This window comes from Pristiophorus japonicus, chromosome 4, assembly GCF_044704955.1.
Source record: "Pristiophorus japonicus isolate sPriJap1 chromosome 4, sPriJap1.hap1, whole genome shotgun sequence".
Taxonomy (NCBI): Eukaryota; Metazoa; Chordata; class Chondrichthyes; family Pristiophoridae; genus Pristiophorus; species Pristiophorus japonicus.
In genome coordinates this window covers 157968640-157986428 of record NC_091980.1, presented here as the reverse complement: position 1 = coordinate 157986428, position 17789 = coordinate 157968640, and the positions used below count along the sequence as shown (strand labels likewise).

Below are 17789 nucleotides of genomic sequence, written 5' to 3'. Positions count from 1 at the left end.
GGTGATATGGGAGACACTGTCGGGCAGTGCGTTGGTGAATTAAGCCGACATGCTTCATTCCTGGACTTTGCTGTATTTTGGAATCTACACAAGTGATCCATTCAATTTGTCTGCCTTGCTTTGTATATTTCGTGTTCACTGCTACAATATGAAGAAATGTTGTGCGGGTTGAATGATTTGTCACTAACAATCTTTCTCTCTCTCTCCCTATTCTGCAGCATGATGACAAGCCTTACTGCCACAAGCCCTGCTACGCAACGTTGTACGGACCGAAAGGTGAGTGGCGAATCGATCCTCCCAGCATAGTGGGGCAGCTAACCCCAGCACTAATACCCACCCTGGGTCAACAGCTGTCAGCCGTCGCTCAGTGGGTAGCACTTTCGCCTCTGAGTCAGAAGGTCGTAGGTTCAAGTTCCACTCCAGGGACTTGAGCACAAAAATCTAGACTGACACTCCAATGCAGTGCTGAGGGAGTGTTGCACTGTCAGAGGTGCCATCTTTTGGATGAGACATTAAACCGAGGCCCCGTTTGCCCTCTCAGGTGGACGTAAAAGATCCCATGGTGCTATTTCGAAGAAGAGCCGGTGAGTTATCCCCGGTGTCCTGGCCAATATTTATCCCTCAATCAACAGAACAAAAGCAGATTATCTGGTCATTATCACATTGCTGTTTGTGGGAGCTTGCTGTGCGCAAATTGGCTGCTGCATTTCCCACATTACAACAGTGACTGCACTCCAAAAGTACTTCATTGGCTGTAAAGCGCTTTGAGACGTCCGGTGGTCGTGAAAGGCGCTATATAAATGCAAGTCTTTCTTTCTTAATAGGATTACAAACTTCCTCTGTGCCACATTTTAAGTCAGTTATAGAATCGTACAGCACAGGAGGAGCCCACCGTGCCTGTGCCGGCTCTTTGAAAGCTATCCAATTAGTCCCACTCCCCTGCTCTTTCCCCATAGTCCTGCAAAATTTGCCCGTATAGTATTTATCCAATTCCCGTTTGAAAGCTACTATTGAATCTGCTCCCACTGCCTGTTGCAGATCACAACAACTAGCTCTATTTAAAAAAATACCCAATGGTTCTTTTGCCAATGACCTAACAAATATCTATCCATCTCCATCTTGAAAGTTCCAATTGACCCTCAGCATCCACAGCCTTTTGGGGGAGAGAGTTTCACATTTACTCCACCCTTTGTGTGAAGAAGCGCTTGATACCCCTGAACGGCCCAGCTCTGATTTCAAGGTTATGATCCCCTTGTTCTGGACTCCAGAGGAAATAGTTTCACTCTCTCTCTACCATATCAACTCCTTTAATCATCACCTCATACAGATCAGCCCTTAATCTTCTACAAGCCAAGTTTCTGCAACCTGTCCTCACAATGTAACGCCCTAAGCCCCTTGGGAAAAGTAACACAGTTGACAGCAACATCCGTGATATGGTTGGAGGTGTAATGTATTTGCTCCATGGGTTCTTTGCTTAAGAATTCATAGCAACACATTGCTATTAAGAACTAGTTGGTTTTTTAGCAAAAGATTTAACACGACACATTACCAGTTCATCCACCAGGCTCACAACCACCTGCCCCATCGTGGATCCCCCGAACCCAACTGGCTGGGGTTTTATTGAGTCTTGTGACCATCACATGACTGGCTAAGCCATTCCCAACTCAACAGCTCTACAACTATTTTAATTAAACTATAAAGCTACGTGCCCCCTTATTAAAGGGGCACTAGAACCGACAAATAAACAAATAAAACTTTGTGAACCGTAAACGGTCAAATTAAAATTTGGTTGCCGAGGGTGATGATGCACTCCAGTCCCTCCGGCGCCCACCTCTCGCGGAAGGCCGCGAGCGTACCGGTGGACACCGCGTGCTCCATCTCCAGGGACACCCTGGCGCGAACATAACCGCGGAAGAGAGGCAGGCAACATCAACTCTACAATCCTGTGAGCATCCTGTCAGGTGCATACATGACATTTGTTGATTTTGCGCTCGTTGTTTCACACTTTGTTCTTGCCTCTTGTTTTCAGGCGTCAACATTGGAGGTTTCGGCTCCTTCATCTATGACCAGCCTCCGCCAGCCAACAATGCACAGCCGGCCACCGCCCACGAGGACCAAGCTCCAAAGACAGTGGCGCTGAAAACTGCGGCCCCTCCCAAGGGCCCCAGCAAAGGTGCGAGGACCAGGGCCTCAGGCCCAGTGCATGACCCTCAGCCTCGACTTCTTTGCTGCATTTTACAATTTGTTTTACAGGCTATTGAGGTGGCAGTCGTGGCTCAGTGGTAACTTACTCTGGCCTCTGTGGCAGAAGGTCATGGATTCAAGCCCTGCTCTGGAGACTCGAGCACAACACCTTGGCTTGGTCCTCCAGTGTAGTGCTGAGGGAGTGCAGCATTGTCCAGGTTGAAGGTTAAACTGAGGCCTTGTCTGCTCTCTCAGGTGGATGTTAAATAGCCCATGGCCAATATTTAACCCTCAACCAACATCACTAACACAGATTATCTGCTTGTGGGAGCTTGCTGTGTACACATTGGCTGCCATGTTTTCCGCATTACAACAGTGACTATGCTTCAAAAAAATACGTCACTGGCTGTAAAGCGCTTTGGGATGTCTTGAGGTTGTGAAACTTGCTATATAAATGCAAGTTCTTTTATCTGTAAATGTGCCTGATGTGTCTGTACTTTTGACTTTCAACTATTCGCCACTGCCCACTTTAGTTTCAGTCAGTCCCATCCAAGGGCCTCTTTCCCCCAGCAGTCGGGCTGATGAAGGGCCACACCTCAAATGTCCACCCATCTGCCTGACTTGCTGAGGCGTTTCCAGCATTTGCGATTGTTCTGCTTATCTCTGGCTTCTCGTGTAACCCAAACAGTAGCTTTGTTTTCGTTCCATCCTTGTGACTACATTCGGACCATCAAAGCAATGGAAAGCAGCATGAATAATGAATGTTGAGAGCGCGGTTACATGACTGAAGGCACTGAATGCAACTGGGTCACCTCTTTGTCACTGTGCGATGACAGTCTCCATTATTTTTCCTGTGTGATTGGCTCTGTGTGATTGAATTCTTGGCGTTGCCATGGAAACCCGCGAGAGACGTTGAGCATTGATTGTGGAGGAAAACATTACAGCTGGTGACAGGCAGCCAGCGACTGCTGTTGGGCATGGCGGTGTAGTGGTTATATTACACGGGCTAGTAATCCAGGGGCCTGCAATAATAATTCCGTACAGCGTGAGTTTAAATCCCACCACCACAGTTTGAGAATTTGAATTCGGTTTGAAAAATCTGAAAATAATAAGGTGGTAAAGGTAAACCCTGTCAAATTGTTGTAATAAAAACATCCCAACTGGGTCACTAATGTTTTTTAGGGAAGGATACATAGAAACATAGAAACATAGAAAATAGGTGCAGGAGTAGGCCATTCGGCCCTTCTAGCCTGCACCGCCATTCAATGAGTTCATGGCTGAACATGCAACTTCAGTACCCCATTCCTGCTTTCTCACCATACCCCTTCATTCCCCTAGTAGTAAGGACCTCATCTCATTCCTTTTTGAATATATTTAGTGAATTGGCCTCAACAACTTTCTGTGGTAGAGAATTCCACAGGTTCACCACTCTCTGGGTGAAGAAATTCCTCCTCATCTCGGTCCTAAATGGCTTACCCCTTATCCTTAGACTGCGTCCCCTGGTTCTGGACTTCCCCAACATTGGGAACATTCTTCCTGCATCTAACCTGTCTAAACCCGTCAGAATTTTAAACGTTTCTATGAGGTCCCCTCTCATTCTTCTGAACTCCAGTGAATACAAGCCCAGTTGATCCAGTCTTTCTTGATAGGTCAGTCCCGCCATCCCGGGAATCAGTCTGGTGAACCTTCGCTGCATTCCCTCAATAGCAAGAATGTCCTTCCTCAGGTTAGGAGACCAAAATTGTACACAATACTCCAGGTGTGGCCTCACCAAGGCCCTGTACAACTGTAGCAACACCTCCCTGCCCCTGTACTCAAATCCCCTCGCTATGAAGGCCAACATGCCATTTGCTTTCTTAACCGCCTGCTGTACCTGCATGCCAACTTTCAATGACTGATGTACCATGACACCCAGGTCTCGTTGCACCTCCCCTTTTCCTAATCTGTCACCATTCAGATAATAGTCTGTTTCTCTGTTTTTACCACCAAAGTGGATAACCTCACATTTATCCACATTATACTTCATCTGCCATGCATTTGCCCACTCACCTAACCTATCCAAGTCGCTCTGCAGCCTCATAGCATCCTCCTCGCAGCTCACACTGCCACTCAACTTAGTGTCATCCGCAAATTTGGAGATACTACATTTAATCCCCTCGTCTAAATCATTAATATACAGTGTAAACAGCTGGGGCCCCAGCACAGAACCTTGCGGTACCCCACTAGTCACTGCCTGCCATTCTGAAAAGTCCCCATTTACTCCTACTCTTTGCTTCCTGTCTGACAACCAGTTCTCAATCCATGTCAGCACACTACCTCCAATCCCATGTGCTTTAACTTTGCACATTAATCTCTTGTGTGGGACCTTGTCGAAAGCCTTCTGAAAGTCCAAATATACCACATCAACTGGTTCTCCCTTGTCCACTCTACTGGAAACATCCTCAAAAGATTCCAGAAGATTTGTCAAGCATGATTTCCCTTTCACAAATCCATGCTGACTTGAACCTATCATGTCACCTCTTTCCAAATGTGCTGCTATGACATCCTTAATAATTGATTCCATCATTTTACCCACTACTGATGTCAGGCTGACCGGTCTATAATTCCCTGTTTTCTCTCTCCCTCCTTTTTTAAAAAGTGGGGTTACATTGGCTACCCTCCACTCCATAGAAACTGATCCAGAGTCAATGGAATGTTGGAAAATGACTGTGAATGCATCCACTATTTCCAAGGCCACCTCCTTAAGTACTCTGGGATGCAGTCCATCAGGCCCTGGGGATTTATCGGCCTTCAATCCCATCAATTTCCCCAACACAATTTCCCGACTAATAAGGATTTCCCTCAGTTTCTCCTCCTTACTAGACTCTCCGACCCCATTTATATACCTGCCGTCCATACCCAGTGAGGCCTACATGTGACTCCAGTCCCACACCAACGTGGTTAACTCTTAACTGCCCCCTCAGTTGCATCAATCCTACAGCGCTATACAGCAGCTCACCACCACATTCTCAGGGCTGCTGGGGATGGTCAGCCCATGTCCTAACTCGCACCAAGTCCCGTTCACCCATCACCCCAGTGCTTGCTGACCGACACTGGATCTTAGTCCGGCAACCCCTTGATTTTAAAATTCTCACCTCGCTTTCAAATCCCTCCCTATCTCTGTAAACTCCTCCAGCCCCACAACCCTCCCTATCTCTGTAAACTCCTCCAGCCCTACAACCCTCCCTATCTCTGTAAACTCCTCCAGCCCCACAACCTTCCCTATCTCTGTAAACTCCTCCAGCCCCACAACCCTCCCTATCTCTGTAAACTCCTCCAGCCCCACAACCCTCCCTACTCTGTAAACTCCTCCAGCCCTACAACCTTCCCTATCTCTGTAAACTCCTCCAGCCCCACAACCCTCCCTATCTCTGTAAACTCCTCCAGCCCCACAACCCTCCCTACTCTGTAAACTCCTCCAGCCCTACAACCCTCCCTATCTCTGTAAACTCCTCCAGCCCCACAACCCTCCCTATCTCTGTAACCTCCTCCAGCCCCACAACCCTTCCTATCTCTGTAACCTCCTCCAGCCCCACAACCCTTCCTATCTCTGTAAACTCCTCCAGCCCCACAACCCTCCCTATCTCTGTAAAACTCCTCCAGCCCCACAACCCTCCCTATCTCTGTAAACTCCTCCAGCCCCACAACCTTCCCTATCTCTGTAAACTCCTCCAGTCCCACAACCCTCCCTACTCTGTAAACTCCTCCAGCCCTACAACCCTCCCTACTCTGTAAACTCCTCCAGCCCCACAACCCTCCCTATCTCTGTAAATTCCTCCAGCCCCACAACCCTCCCTATCTCTGTAAACTCCTCCAGCCCCACAACCATCCCTATCTCTGTAAACTCCTCCAGCCCCACAACCCTCCCTATCTCTGTAAACTCCTCCAGTCCCACAACCCTCCCTATCTCTGTAAACTCCTCCAGCCCCACAACCCTCCCTATCTCTGTAAACTCCTCCAGTCCCAGAACCCTCCCTATCTCTGTAACCTCCTCCAGCCCTACAACCCTCCCTATCTCTGTAAACTCCTCCAGTCCCACAACCCTCCCTATCTCTGTAAACTCCTCCAGCCCCACAACCCTCCCTACTTTGTAAACTCCTCCAGCCCCACAACCCTCCCTACTCTGTAAACTCCTCCAGCCCTACAACCCTCCCTACTCTGTAAACTCCTCCAGCCCCACAATCCTCCCTACTCTGTAAACTCCTCCAGCCCTACAATCCTCCCTACTCTGTAAACTCCTCCAGCCCCACAACCCTCCCTATCTCTGTAAACTCCTCCAGCCCTACAACCCTCCCTACTCTGTAAACTCCTCCAGCCCCACAACCCTCCCTATCTCTGTAAACTCCTCCAGCCCCACAACCCTCCCTATCTCTGTAAACTCCTCCAGCCCCACAACCCTCCCTATCTCTGTAAACTCCTCCAGCCCCACAACCCTCCCTATCTCTGTAAACTCCTCCAGTCCCACAACCCTCCCTATCTCTGTAACCTCCTCCAGCCCCACAACCCTCCCTATCTCTGTAAACTCCTCCAGCCCCACAACCCTCCCTATCTCTGTAAACTCCTCCAGCCCCACAACCCTCCCTATCTCTGTAAACTCCTCCAGTCCCACAACCCTCCCTATCTCTGTAAACTCCTCCAGTCCCACAACCCTCCCTATCTCTGTAAACTCCTCCAGTCCCACAACCCTCCCTATCTCTGTAAACTCCTCCAGTCCCACAACCCTCCCTACTCTGTAAACTCCTCCAGCCCTACAACCCTCCCTATCTCTGTAAACTCCTCCAGCCCCACAACCCTCCCTATCTCTGTAAACTCCTCCAGCCCCACAACCCTCCCTATCTCTGTAAACTCCTCCAGCCCCACAACCCTCCCTATCTCTGTAAACTCCTCCAGCCCCACAACCCTCCCTATTTCTGTAAACTCCTCCAGCCCCACAACCCTCCCTATCTCTGTAAACTCCTCCAGCCCCACAACCTTCCCTATCTCTGTAAACTCCTCCAGTCCCACAACCCTCCCTACACTGTAAACTCCTCCAGCCCTACAACCCTCCCTATCTCTGTAAACTCCTCCAGTCCCACAACCCTCCCTATCTCTGTAACCTCCTCCAGCCCTACAACCCTCCCTATCTCTGTAAACTCCTCCAGTCCCACAACCCTCCCTATCTCTGTAAACTCCTCCAGCCCCACAACCCTCCCTATCTCTGTAAACTCCTCCAGCCCTACAACCCTCCCTACTCTGTAAACTCCTCCAGCCCCACAACCCTCCCTATCTCTGTAAACTCCTCCAGCCCTACAACCCTCCCTACTCTGTAAACTCCTCCAGCCCTACAACCCTCCCTATCTCTGTAAACTCCTCCAGCCCCACAACCCTCCCTATCTCTGTAACCTCCTCCAGCCCCACAACCCTCCCTATCTCTGTAAACTCCTCCAGCCCCACAACCCTCCCTATCTCTGTAAACTCCTCCAGCCCCACAACCCTCCCTATCTCTGTAAACTCCTCCAGCCCCACAACCCTCCCTATCTCTGTAAACTCCTCCAGCCCTACAACCCTCCCTATCTCTGTAAACTCCTCCAGCCCCACAACCCTCCCTATCTCTGTAAACTCCTCCAGCCCCACAACCCTCCCTATCTCTGTAAACTCCTCCAGCCCCACAACCCTCCCTATCTCTGTAAACTCCTCCAGCCCCACAACCCTCCCTATCTCTGTAAACTCCTCCAGCCCCACAACCCTCCCTATCTCTGTAAACTCCTCCAGCCCTACAACCCTTCCTACTCTGTAAACTCCTCCAGCCCTACAACCCTCCCTATCTCTGTAAACTCCTCCAGTCCCACAACCCTCCCTATCTCTGTAAACTCCTCCAGCCCTACAACCCTTCCTACTCTGTAAACTCCTCCAGCCCCACAACCCTCCCTATCTCTGTAAACTCCTCCAGCCCCACAACCCTTCCTACTCTGTAAACTCCTCCAGCCCCACAACCCTCCCTATCTCTGTAAACTCCTCCAGCCCCACAACCCTTCCTACTCTGTAAACTCCTCCAGCCCCACAACCCTCCCTATCTCTGTAAACTCCTCCAGCCCCACAACCCTCCCTATCTCTGTAACCTCCTCCAGCCCCACAACCCTCCCTATCTCTGTAAACTCCTCCAGCCCTACAACCCTCCCTATCTCTGTAAACTCCTCCAGCCCTACAACCCTTCCTACTCTGTAAACTCCTCCAGCCCCACAACCCTTCCTATCTCTATAAACTCCTCCAGCCCCTACAATCCTCCGAGATCTCTGCGCTCCTCCAATTCTGGCCTCTTGGCCATCCCCAATTTCCTTCGTCCTATCTTTGTTGGCCGTGCCTTCAGCTGCCCAGGCAACAAGCTCTGGAACTCTCTCCCTGAACCTCTCCACCTCAGCCTCCTCCTTTAATTCAATCCTTAAAACCTATCTCTTTAACCAAGACTTAGGTCACCTGTCCTAATATCTCCTTATGTGGCTCGGTGTCAAATCTTTGTTTAATTATGCTCCTGTGAAGCACCTTGGGACATTTTACTACTTTAAGGATGTAATGTATTTGCTTCATGGTTCCTTGCTTAAGAATTCATACCAACACATTGCTATGAAGAACTAGTTGGTTTATTAGCAAAAGATTTAACAATCACACTACACATTACCAGTTCATCCGCCAGGCTCACAACCACCTGCCCCATCGTGGATCCCCCGAGCCCAACTGGCTGGGGTTTTATTGAGTCTTGTGACCATCACTTGACTAGCTAAGCCACTCCCAACTCAACAGCTCTACAAACCTGTGAGCATACATAAGAACATAAGAAATAGGAGCAGGAGTAGGCCATACGGCCCCTCGAGCCTGCTCCGCCATTTAATACGATCATGGTTGATCAGATCATGGACTCAGCTCCACTTCCCTGCCTACTCCTTAATCCTTTATCGGTTAAGAAACTGTCTATCTCTGTCAAATCCATTCAATGTCCCAGCTTCCACAGCTCCCTGAGGCAGCGAATTCCACAGCTTTACAGAGACTGAAAGTTAGTGTCGAGTCAGTTCAACACACTCTGCAAACCCTTTAACATGATTCTTTTAATCTTTCTCAGCGTCAAGCATGACTACCTTTGCCGGGGAACCCAACATTTGCCCACGGTGTGAGAAGAAGGTCTACTTTGGTAAGTCCAGCACATGGTATGGGCAGCTGCTCACTGTCGGGGAGCACGTGCAGATTTGGGAGGTGAACCTGCGCTCCATGCAGAGGGACAGTTTGGCGGGACCGCCGAGCTGGAGAATTGAGGCTGGCGGGTTTGTGGCTCTATCTCCGTGGAGCCCGAGGACAGAACGTACTTTGAGTTGTAACAGCAGTGAGAGGTGTCCTTTTAATCGCGCCCCCCACCGCCCCCAGCCCAACCCCCCAACTGGGCAGACCTCCACCTCCCTGACTGTAAGGGGCCGAAATTTCCCTCAGCAGGAAGTTGGGGAGGCCGATTGGGATGATCAGGAAATTTAACGCCCGGCAAGAGTCAGAGGGAAGAGCCGGGAAAATTGGGCTCTTTAACTCTGACACCGTCTCCCCGCGCTTTGGAGCGTCGTTTCAGGTGGTGTAGGGGCGGGTTTGTGAGGGAGCAGAGCGGCGTCCATCACGTGCTGACCGTGTTAGCGCGGCGGTGATGAGGTCAGCGCGACACGGGCGTGCCGCATCACAATGTCACCCCCCCTTTCACTTAAAGGCGAGAGTCGCTGGGAGGCCGAGGTGTTGCCCACTGGGCCACCAGGGAGGGGTTCTGCCGGGCCAGTGGCCTGGTACCCAAGAGCCTGACGGCCAGACCGAACCCGCATCCGCCATTGTCGGGCCCGGCACAGGAGTCCGGCCGCCATTTTGTTTTAATTGGTAGCTGCCCGCCGTGCAAAGCTTTTGAGGTGTGCCAGGCGGCAGCAGTTACGGTTCTACGGAGCAATTTCCCCCCCGACGGGCAGTAAGGGGTTGGCTCGCCGGGTGGAGTGGAAACACGGGGCGCGGGGGGGATCACGTGCCCACTGCCCCCTGACCCAGGAGCAATCCCGGATGGGACATCCCACCCGCACCCCCCCATCCCAGGGGATAGTTCGTTCCACCCCCCGACCCAGGGGATGGGTTGTTCCACCCCCCCCCCCCCCAACCGAGGGGCAATCCCGGATGGGTCGGCCCACCGCCCCCTGACTCAGGGGCAGTTCCGGATGGGTCGGCCCCACTGCCTGCCCTGGGGCGGAAAGATCTTAAAGAAAGGGGGCAATTCCCCCCCCATCCCCCCCCCCAAGACTTTCCCTTCTCCATCAGATTGGAATTGTAGCTGAAATTCGAAATGATCCATTTTGTGAAGTGCGGTCCCTTTTATCGTCCACAGCTGAGAAGGTGACATCGCTGGGCAAGGATTGGCACCGACCTTGTCTGCGCTGTGAGCGCTGCAACAAGACCCTGAATTCCGGAGGTCATGCCGAGGTGAGCACTGGGATTATACTGGGGGCTAAGAGACGATGGAAATTCAGGTCAGAGTGTCATCAAAAGAGGAAAAGACCTTGGCCTATAAATTTAGCCATGCCACTGCTGTTTTTGGTGGACTAACTGGCCCGCTAAACCTCCCATCGGCAGACAGGAAGTGCATTGCCCGCCATATTGGTGTAGGCCAAAGGATCAGCGTGCAGTGCCCAGGCCTGAAATGGGTGTTGGGGCCTTTGCATAATGCAAATACAGGACCTAATGCCTGTTTGGGGCCCCACTGGTTTGCCCTCAGGAAAATCAGGCCAACATGCAGCCTAACAGAACCGTAAAGTGACCGCCTGTTAGGCCACAACCAACGAGATACGGTTTTAAAATATACTTGCCTGAATGTGGAGTCGGGAGAAGCAAGAGTACGCCCCTCCACCCCACATTAAAAGAACGCTCTGGCTACTGATTTCCCCCCGCCTATCCATCCCCCGACTCGCTTCCCCCCATCTCCTCACTTACCCGAGGGCAGCGGTCCGATCGCCTAGCTCGCTGCAATATCGGGGGTACCTCGGGGGTGATATCCTTATACAGCTAACTTTATCCAAGCACAGACACACAAGATGGCTCCTTAATGAGACTGAGTCACATGACCTTGCCGCATGGCGCATATTGTTGGACGTGCTTATTTGCACTACCGAAATGGCCGCATTGTCTCTGATTGGCTTTCCATTATCACATGACCTCTTGCTGATTGGTCCCCTTGGAGGATAAGTCACACCTTTAGGTTTCTCTGGAATGTGTAACTGGAACTGCCTAGCCCAAGTTATGACTGACTTTGCAAAGTGTAATTCGATCAATTCTGACTTCAGAAGCCACAGAAGACAGATCTCCAGCAAAAACCTCCCAAGTTCCAGCCCAAGTGCCTTACCCCAGCACAAATACTGTCTCCCCAGCGGGTCATGGATTGTTAACAGGTTTATTGGGTATGAAGTGAGTAGTGACAGTGTCATGACTTACGGATTTCATTCCCTCCAATGAGTTTTCCGAATAATCGTGTGTGGGTGTAGAGGAGGCTGGAAGAATGTGATCTGTCTTCCCTGTGTTCCCTCTTTCACCTCCGATCGCCTCTCCTCCTCTCCCCGTGTCTTTCTCTCTATCCGCCCCCCACCAGTCTCTCTCTCTCTCCCCTCCCCATGAATCTCTCTCTCCCCCCTGCCCCAGTCTCTCTCCCCTTCCCCCGTCTCTCTCTCCCCCCTCCTCCGTCTCTCTCTCCCCCCTCCCCTGTCTCTCTCCTCCCCCAGTCTCTCCTCTCTCCCCCATCTCTCTCTCTCTCCACCCCCCCAGTTTCTCCCCCCCTGTCTCTCTCCCTCCTCCCCCCATCTCTCTCTCTCGCCTCCTCCCCCGTCTCTCTCTACCCCCCATCTCTCTCTCTCTCATTCCCCTCCCCGTGTCTCTCTCTCACTCTGTCCCCCAGCCTCTCTACGCACCCCCCCCCCGCCGCATCGCTCTCTCTCTTTCCCCTCCCCGTGTCTCTCTCTCTCTCCCCCCCCCCCCGTCTCTCTCTCCCCTTCCTCCCAACCTGCCTCTCTGCCCGCCGCCCGCAGGCCTGGAGGAACAACATGGTCAATTACCGGGCCCCCCCTCCAGTTCTGTTTCCGGGCAGGGGGCGTTGGAGGCGGAGTCAAGCGGACGCAGGCGCAGGAGGACAGAACAAGGACAGTGCAAATAGTCACTGTGTTTATTGTTATTACAGCCGTAGTCCACTAGGTGGAGCTCTATTACATCGGGGCCCACGATTCAGGCCTGGGAACCACCACTGCCCCCCCCCCCCCCACCACCACGTCCAAAAATGGGCACACCCGAATTTCTACGCCGAAGAATGAGTTCACTTCACGCCAAGTTGTGCGAGCTTAATTGCTGACGACCTGCAGTTTAATCATTGGATTTTTAACAAGGTTACATTGCCAGAACATCAAAATGGAAATGATTAGAACAATCTTAGCCTAAATCCTAATGGACCTCACCTCATTATAGTAGTGTCGTGAGGGCCCAATGCATTAAAGTGAGTCGAGCCCACATACACAGGAAACATCCCATCACACAGGACGCAATGCAAGTAGAAGCTAAGGCCCTTACAATAGAGAGCTTGACAGTAGAACGAACGAAAGTCTCACATTTTTACAGCTCCTTTTGCAGCCTCAGGACATCGCAAAGTGCTTTACAATGAAGTACTTTCAGAGTGCAGTCACTGTTGTAATGTGGGAAACACAGCAGCCAATTTGTGCACAGCAAGCTCCCACAAACAGCAGTGAGATAAATGACCAGATAATCAGTTTCAGTGATGTTGGTCGAGGGATAAATCTTGTCCGAGGCACGAGGGAGAGCTCTCCTGCTCTTCAAATACTGCCACGGAATCTTTTCCATCCAACCTGAGAGGGCAGACGGGGTTGAGGGATACGTGAAAGTATTGCACTGGGTGCTTGTCTGTGGAGTGCTTTGCGGCTTCCTGAGGTGGTGAAAGGTGCTGAAGACATACAAGTCTTTCTGTCCTTTAGCACTGCTGTTATGTGTTAGCTGTGGCTCAGTGGGTAGTGCTACTTGCCTTGGAGTCAGAAGGTTGTGGGTTCAGGTCTCACTCCAAGAACTTTGAGCGTAAAAAATCCAGGCTGATACTCCAGTGCAGTACTGAGGGAGTGCTGCACAGTCGGAGGTGCTGCCTTTTGGATGAGATGTTAAACTGAGGCCTTGTCTGCTCTCTCAGGTGGATGTAAAAGATCCCATGGCACTACTTTGAAGAAGAGCAGGGGAGTTCTCCCCGGTGTCCTGGGGCCAATATTTATCCCTCAACCAACAAAACAGATTATCTGGTCATTATCACATTGCTGTTTGTGGGATCTTGCTGTGCACAAATTGGCTGCCGTGTTTCCCACGTTACAACAGTGACCACACTCCAAAAGTACTTCATTGGCTGTAAAGCACTTTGCGACATCCGGTGGGCGTGAAAGTCTTTCTTTTATGTAGGTGACAGCCATTTTGCGCACAGCAAGGTCCCATAAATAGCAAACGAGGTGAATGCTCAGTTATTCTGCTCTCAGTGGTGTTGAGCTGATGTCAGTCCAGGTGTTGATCAGTCCCAGCGTTTGTGTGAAGAAAAAAAAACAAAATCAAAAATCCCAAACTGTGAGAAAAAGTAGAGCCAGCACAAAATGGAACCAGCGGAAGGTCAGAGGTTACAGAGGGGGCTAATGGGATCAGTATGTTAATCCCAAGTTGGCAGAGCCCCCTTTAGAAAGATGGGTAGTTGGGGGTTTCAGCCAATATCTGCCTTTTAGGCTGAAGCTTACCCATGGTGATATTCGTAGAATAAAACACACATATTTGTCCACTATTTTAAGGGAAGTGTTTATGTTCAGACTCCAATACCGGTAAAGTGTGAGGGGCTGGGGGGAACGGATCATGTTCTCTAAATCTCTCATTATCACCCATTATCCCAGGGCTCGCTGACCTACATTGGCTCCCGGTCTGACAATGCCTCAGCCCATTCCCTTCGCCCCACCATCGGTGGCCGTGCCTTCAGTTGGCTAGGCCCAAAGCTCTGGAATTCCCTGCCTAAACCTCTGCGTCTCTCCATCCTCCTTTTATAAAGCTCCTTAAAACCCACCTCTTTGACCGAGCTTTTGGTCATTTGCCCGAATATCTGCAGCACCTGTAACGGGACTGGGAGAAATTTAGAACTCAGCAGAGGAGGACAAAGGGTTTGATTAGGGCAGGGAAAATAGAGTACGAGAGGAAGCTTGCAGGGAACATTAAAACGGACTGCAAAAGTTTCTATAGGTATGTAAAGAGAAAAAGGTTAGTAAAGACAAACGTAGGTCCCCTGCAGTCAGAATCAGGGGAAGTCATAACTGGGAACAAAGAAATGGCAGACCAATTGAACAAGTACTTTGGTTCGGTATTCACTAAGGAGGACACAAATAACCTTCCGGATATAAAAGGGGTCAGAGGGTCTAGTAAGAAGGAGGAACTGAGGGAAATCCTTATTAGTCAGGAAATTGTGTTAGGAAAATTGATGGGATTGAAGGCCGATAAATCCCCAGGGCCTGATGGACTGCATCCCAGAGTACTTAAGGAGGTGGCCTTGGAAATATCGGATGCATTGACAGTCATTTTCCAACATTCCATAGACTCTGGATCAGTTCTTTTGGAGTGGAGGGGAGCCAATGTAACCCCACTTTTTAAAAAAGGAAGGAGAGAGAAAACAGGGAATTACAGACCGGTCAGCCTGACATCGGTACTGGGTAAAATGATGGAATCAATTATTAAGGATGCCATAGCAGCGCATTTGGAAAGAGGTGACATGATAGGTCCAAGTCAGCATGGATTTGTGAAAGGGAAATCCTGCTTGACAAATCTTCTGGAATTTTTTGAGGATGTTTCCAGTAGAGTGGACAAGGGGGGAACCAGTTGATGTGGTGTATTTGGACTTTCAGAAGGCTTTCGACAAGGTCCCACACAAGAGATTAATGTGCAAAGTTAAAGCACATAGGATTGGGGGTAGTGTGCTGACGTGTATTGAGAACTGGTTGGCAGACAGGAAACAAAGAGTAGGAGTAAATGGGTACTTTTCAGAATGGCAGGCAGTGACTAGTGGGGTACCGCAAGGTTCTGTGCTGGGGCTCCAGCTGTTTACATTGTACATTAATGATTTGGACAAGGGGATTAAATGTAGTATCTCCAAATTTGCAGATGACACTAAGTTGGGTGGCAGTGTGAGCTGCGAGGAGGATGCTATGAGGCTGCAGAGTGACTTGGATAGGTTAGGTGAGTGGGCAAAGGCATGGCAGATGAAGTATAATGTGGATAAATGTGAGGTTATCCACTTTGGTGGTAAAAACAGAGAGACAGACTATTATCTGAATGGTGACAGATTAGGAAAAGGGGAGGTGCAACGAGACCTGGGTGTCATGGTACATCAGTCATTGAAGGTTGGCATGCAGGTACAGCAGGCGGTTAAGAAAGCAAATGGCATGTTGGCCTTCATAGCGAGGGGTTTTGAGTACAGGGGCAGGGAGGTGTTGCTACAGTTGTACAGGGCCTTGATGAGGCCACACCTGGAATATTGTGTACAGTTTTGGTCTCCTAACTTGAGGAAGGACATTCTTGCTATTGAGGGAGTGCAGCGAAGGTTCACCAGACTGATTCCCGGGATGGCGGGACTGACATATCAAGAAAGACTGGATCAACTGGACTTGTATTCACTGGAGTTCAGAAGAATGAGAGGGGTTCTCATAGAAACATTTAAAATTCTGACGGGTTTAGACAGGTTAGATGCAGGAAGAATGTTCCCAATGTTGGGGAAGTTCAGAACCAGGGGTCACAGCCTAAGGATAAGGGGTAAGCCATTTAGGACCGAGATGAGGAGAAACTTCTTCACCCAGAGAGTGGTGAACCTGTGGAATTCTCTACCACAGAAAGTTGTTGAGGCCAATTCACTAAATATATTCAAAAAGGAGTTAGATGAGGTCCTTTACACTAGGGGGATCAAGGGGTATGGCGAGAAAGCAGGAATGGGGTACTGAAGTTGCATGTTCAGCCATGAATTCATTGAATGGCGGTGCAGGCTAGAAGGGCCGAATGGCCGACTCCTGCACCTATTTTCTATGTTTCTATGTTTCTATCAGAGAGGAACTGATCCTCCCCCAGTCCCCTTCCCCCCATTTCCCATCACCCCCCTCGTCCCCTCTTCTCTCTCGTCTCCCATCGCCTCCCTCGTCCGTCCCTCCATCTCCCATCACCCCCCTCCTCATCCCCTCCTCCCCCCATCTCCCCTCACCCCCTCGTTCCCTCCTCCCCCGTCTCCCCTCACCCCCCTCATTCCCTCCTCCCCCGTCTCCCTTCACCCCCCTCATTCCTTCCTTCCCCGTCTCCCTTCAACCTCCCCATCCCCTCTCCCCAGTCCCCTCCCCTCATTGTCTCCCATCACCCCCCCCAGTCCCCTCCTACCCCCTGCTCCGTACCCTCCTCCCCATCCTTCTTTTCCTCCTTCCCCCCATCCCGTCCTAGCCCCCCCCCGTCTCCCTTCACCACCCCATCATTCCCTCTTCCCCACGTCTCCCATCAACCCCCATCCCCATCCCCTCCCATTCCCTTCTCCCCCCAGCCCTCTCCACGCCCACTGTCCCCTCCTCCCTCCCCTCCCATCCCCCTTCACAACCCCCCCAGTCCCCCCCCCCCACCCCGTCTCCTCTCCCTCCCAACCCCGTGTCTTCTTTCCGCCCCCCCCCCCATTGAACCGTTTATGACGATGGCGGACACTGGGCGGGTTTGCATGTTGCTTCTTGTCCCGATGTTCTAATTGGGTGGGACCCGGCGTGAGACTGGTGGGCGAAGGCCGTTGTTACACATGTGTGTGGAGGCACTGGTTTCAGGGGCTGGTATCAGTTAATCTGTCCCCGCTCCCTGAGCTGTTGTGGATCTGAGTCGGGCTCCTGGAGCGCCGTGGGAAATGAAACTTCCGCCTCAATACAGCTACAGATGTTGCTTACTGGGGCTGACCTAGATTTATAATCCAGGAGAAAATCGCACAATTACAACAGGATATTGAGCTGCAACGTGGCTGAGAGAACTGGGTCAATCTAACTACAACAACTTACATTTATATAACCCTTTCAATACAGTCAAACACCCCAAGGCGTTTCTCAGCCCTTCCTTTTTTGGCTCGGTGTCAAATCCTTGCAGATCTCACTCCTGTGAAGTACCTTGGATCATTTTACTATGTTAAAGGTGCTATATAGATACAAGTTGTTGTTGTTATTGGGCTGCATCAGACATAACCTCACGTGCCTGACAGGGCTTGACAGGGTAGATGTGGGGAGGATATTTCCTCTGGCTGAGGAGTCTAGAACCAGGGGTCACAGTCCCAGAATAAGGGGTCGGCCATTTAGGACTGAGATGAGGAGAAATTTCTTCACTGAGGGTGGTGAATCTTTGTAATTCTCTACCCCAGAGGGCTGTGGAGGCTCGGTCTTTGAGTATATTCAAGACCGAGATCGCTAGATTTTTGGATATTAAGGGAATCAAGGGATATGGAGATAGTGCAGGAAAATGGAGTT

At 50.7% G+C, this 17789-nt stretch overlaps 1 protein-coding gene across 1 annotated transcript in view; it reads left to right on the top strand.

Annotated features, from left to right (window-relative positions):
• crip2 (cysteine-rich protein 2) overlaps positions 1–17789 on the top strand; it is a 75725-nt gene that overhangs the window by 47324 nt on the left and 10612 nt on the right. Inside the window, exons 3-6 of the mRNA XM_070878719.1 lie at positions 219–276; positions 2030–2173; positions 9317–9385; positions 10595–10689. Of these exons, the coding sequence (XP_070734820.1) occupies positions 219–276; positions 2030–2173; positions 9317–9385; positions 10595–10689 (366 nt within the window). The remainder of the gene's footprint in view (positions 1–218; positions 277–2029; positions 2174–9316; positions 9386–10594; positions 10690–17789) is intronic.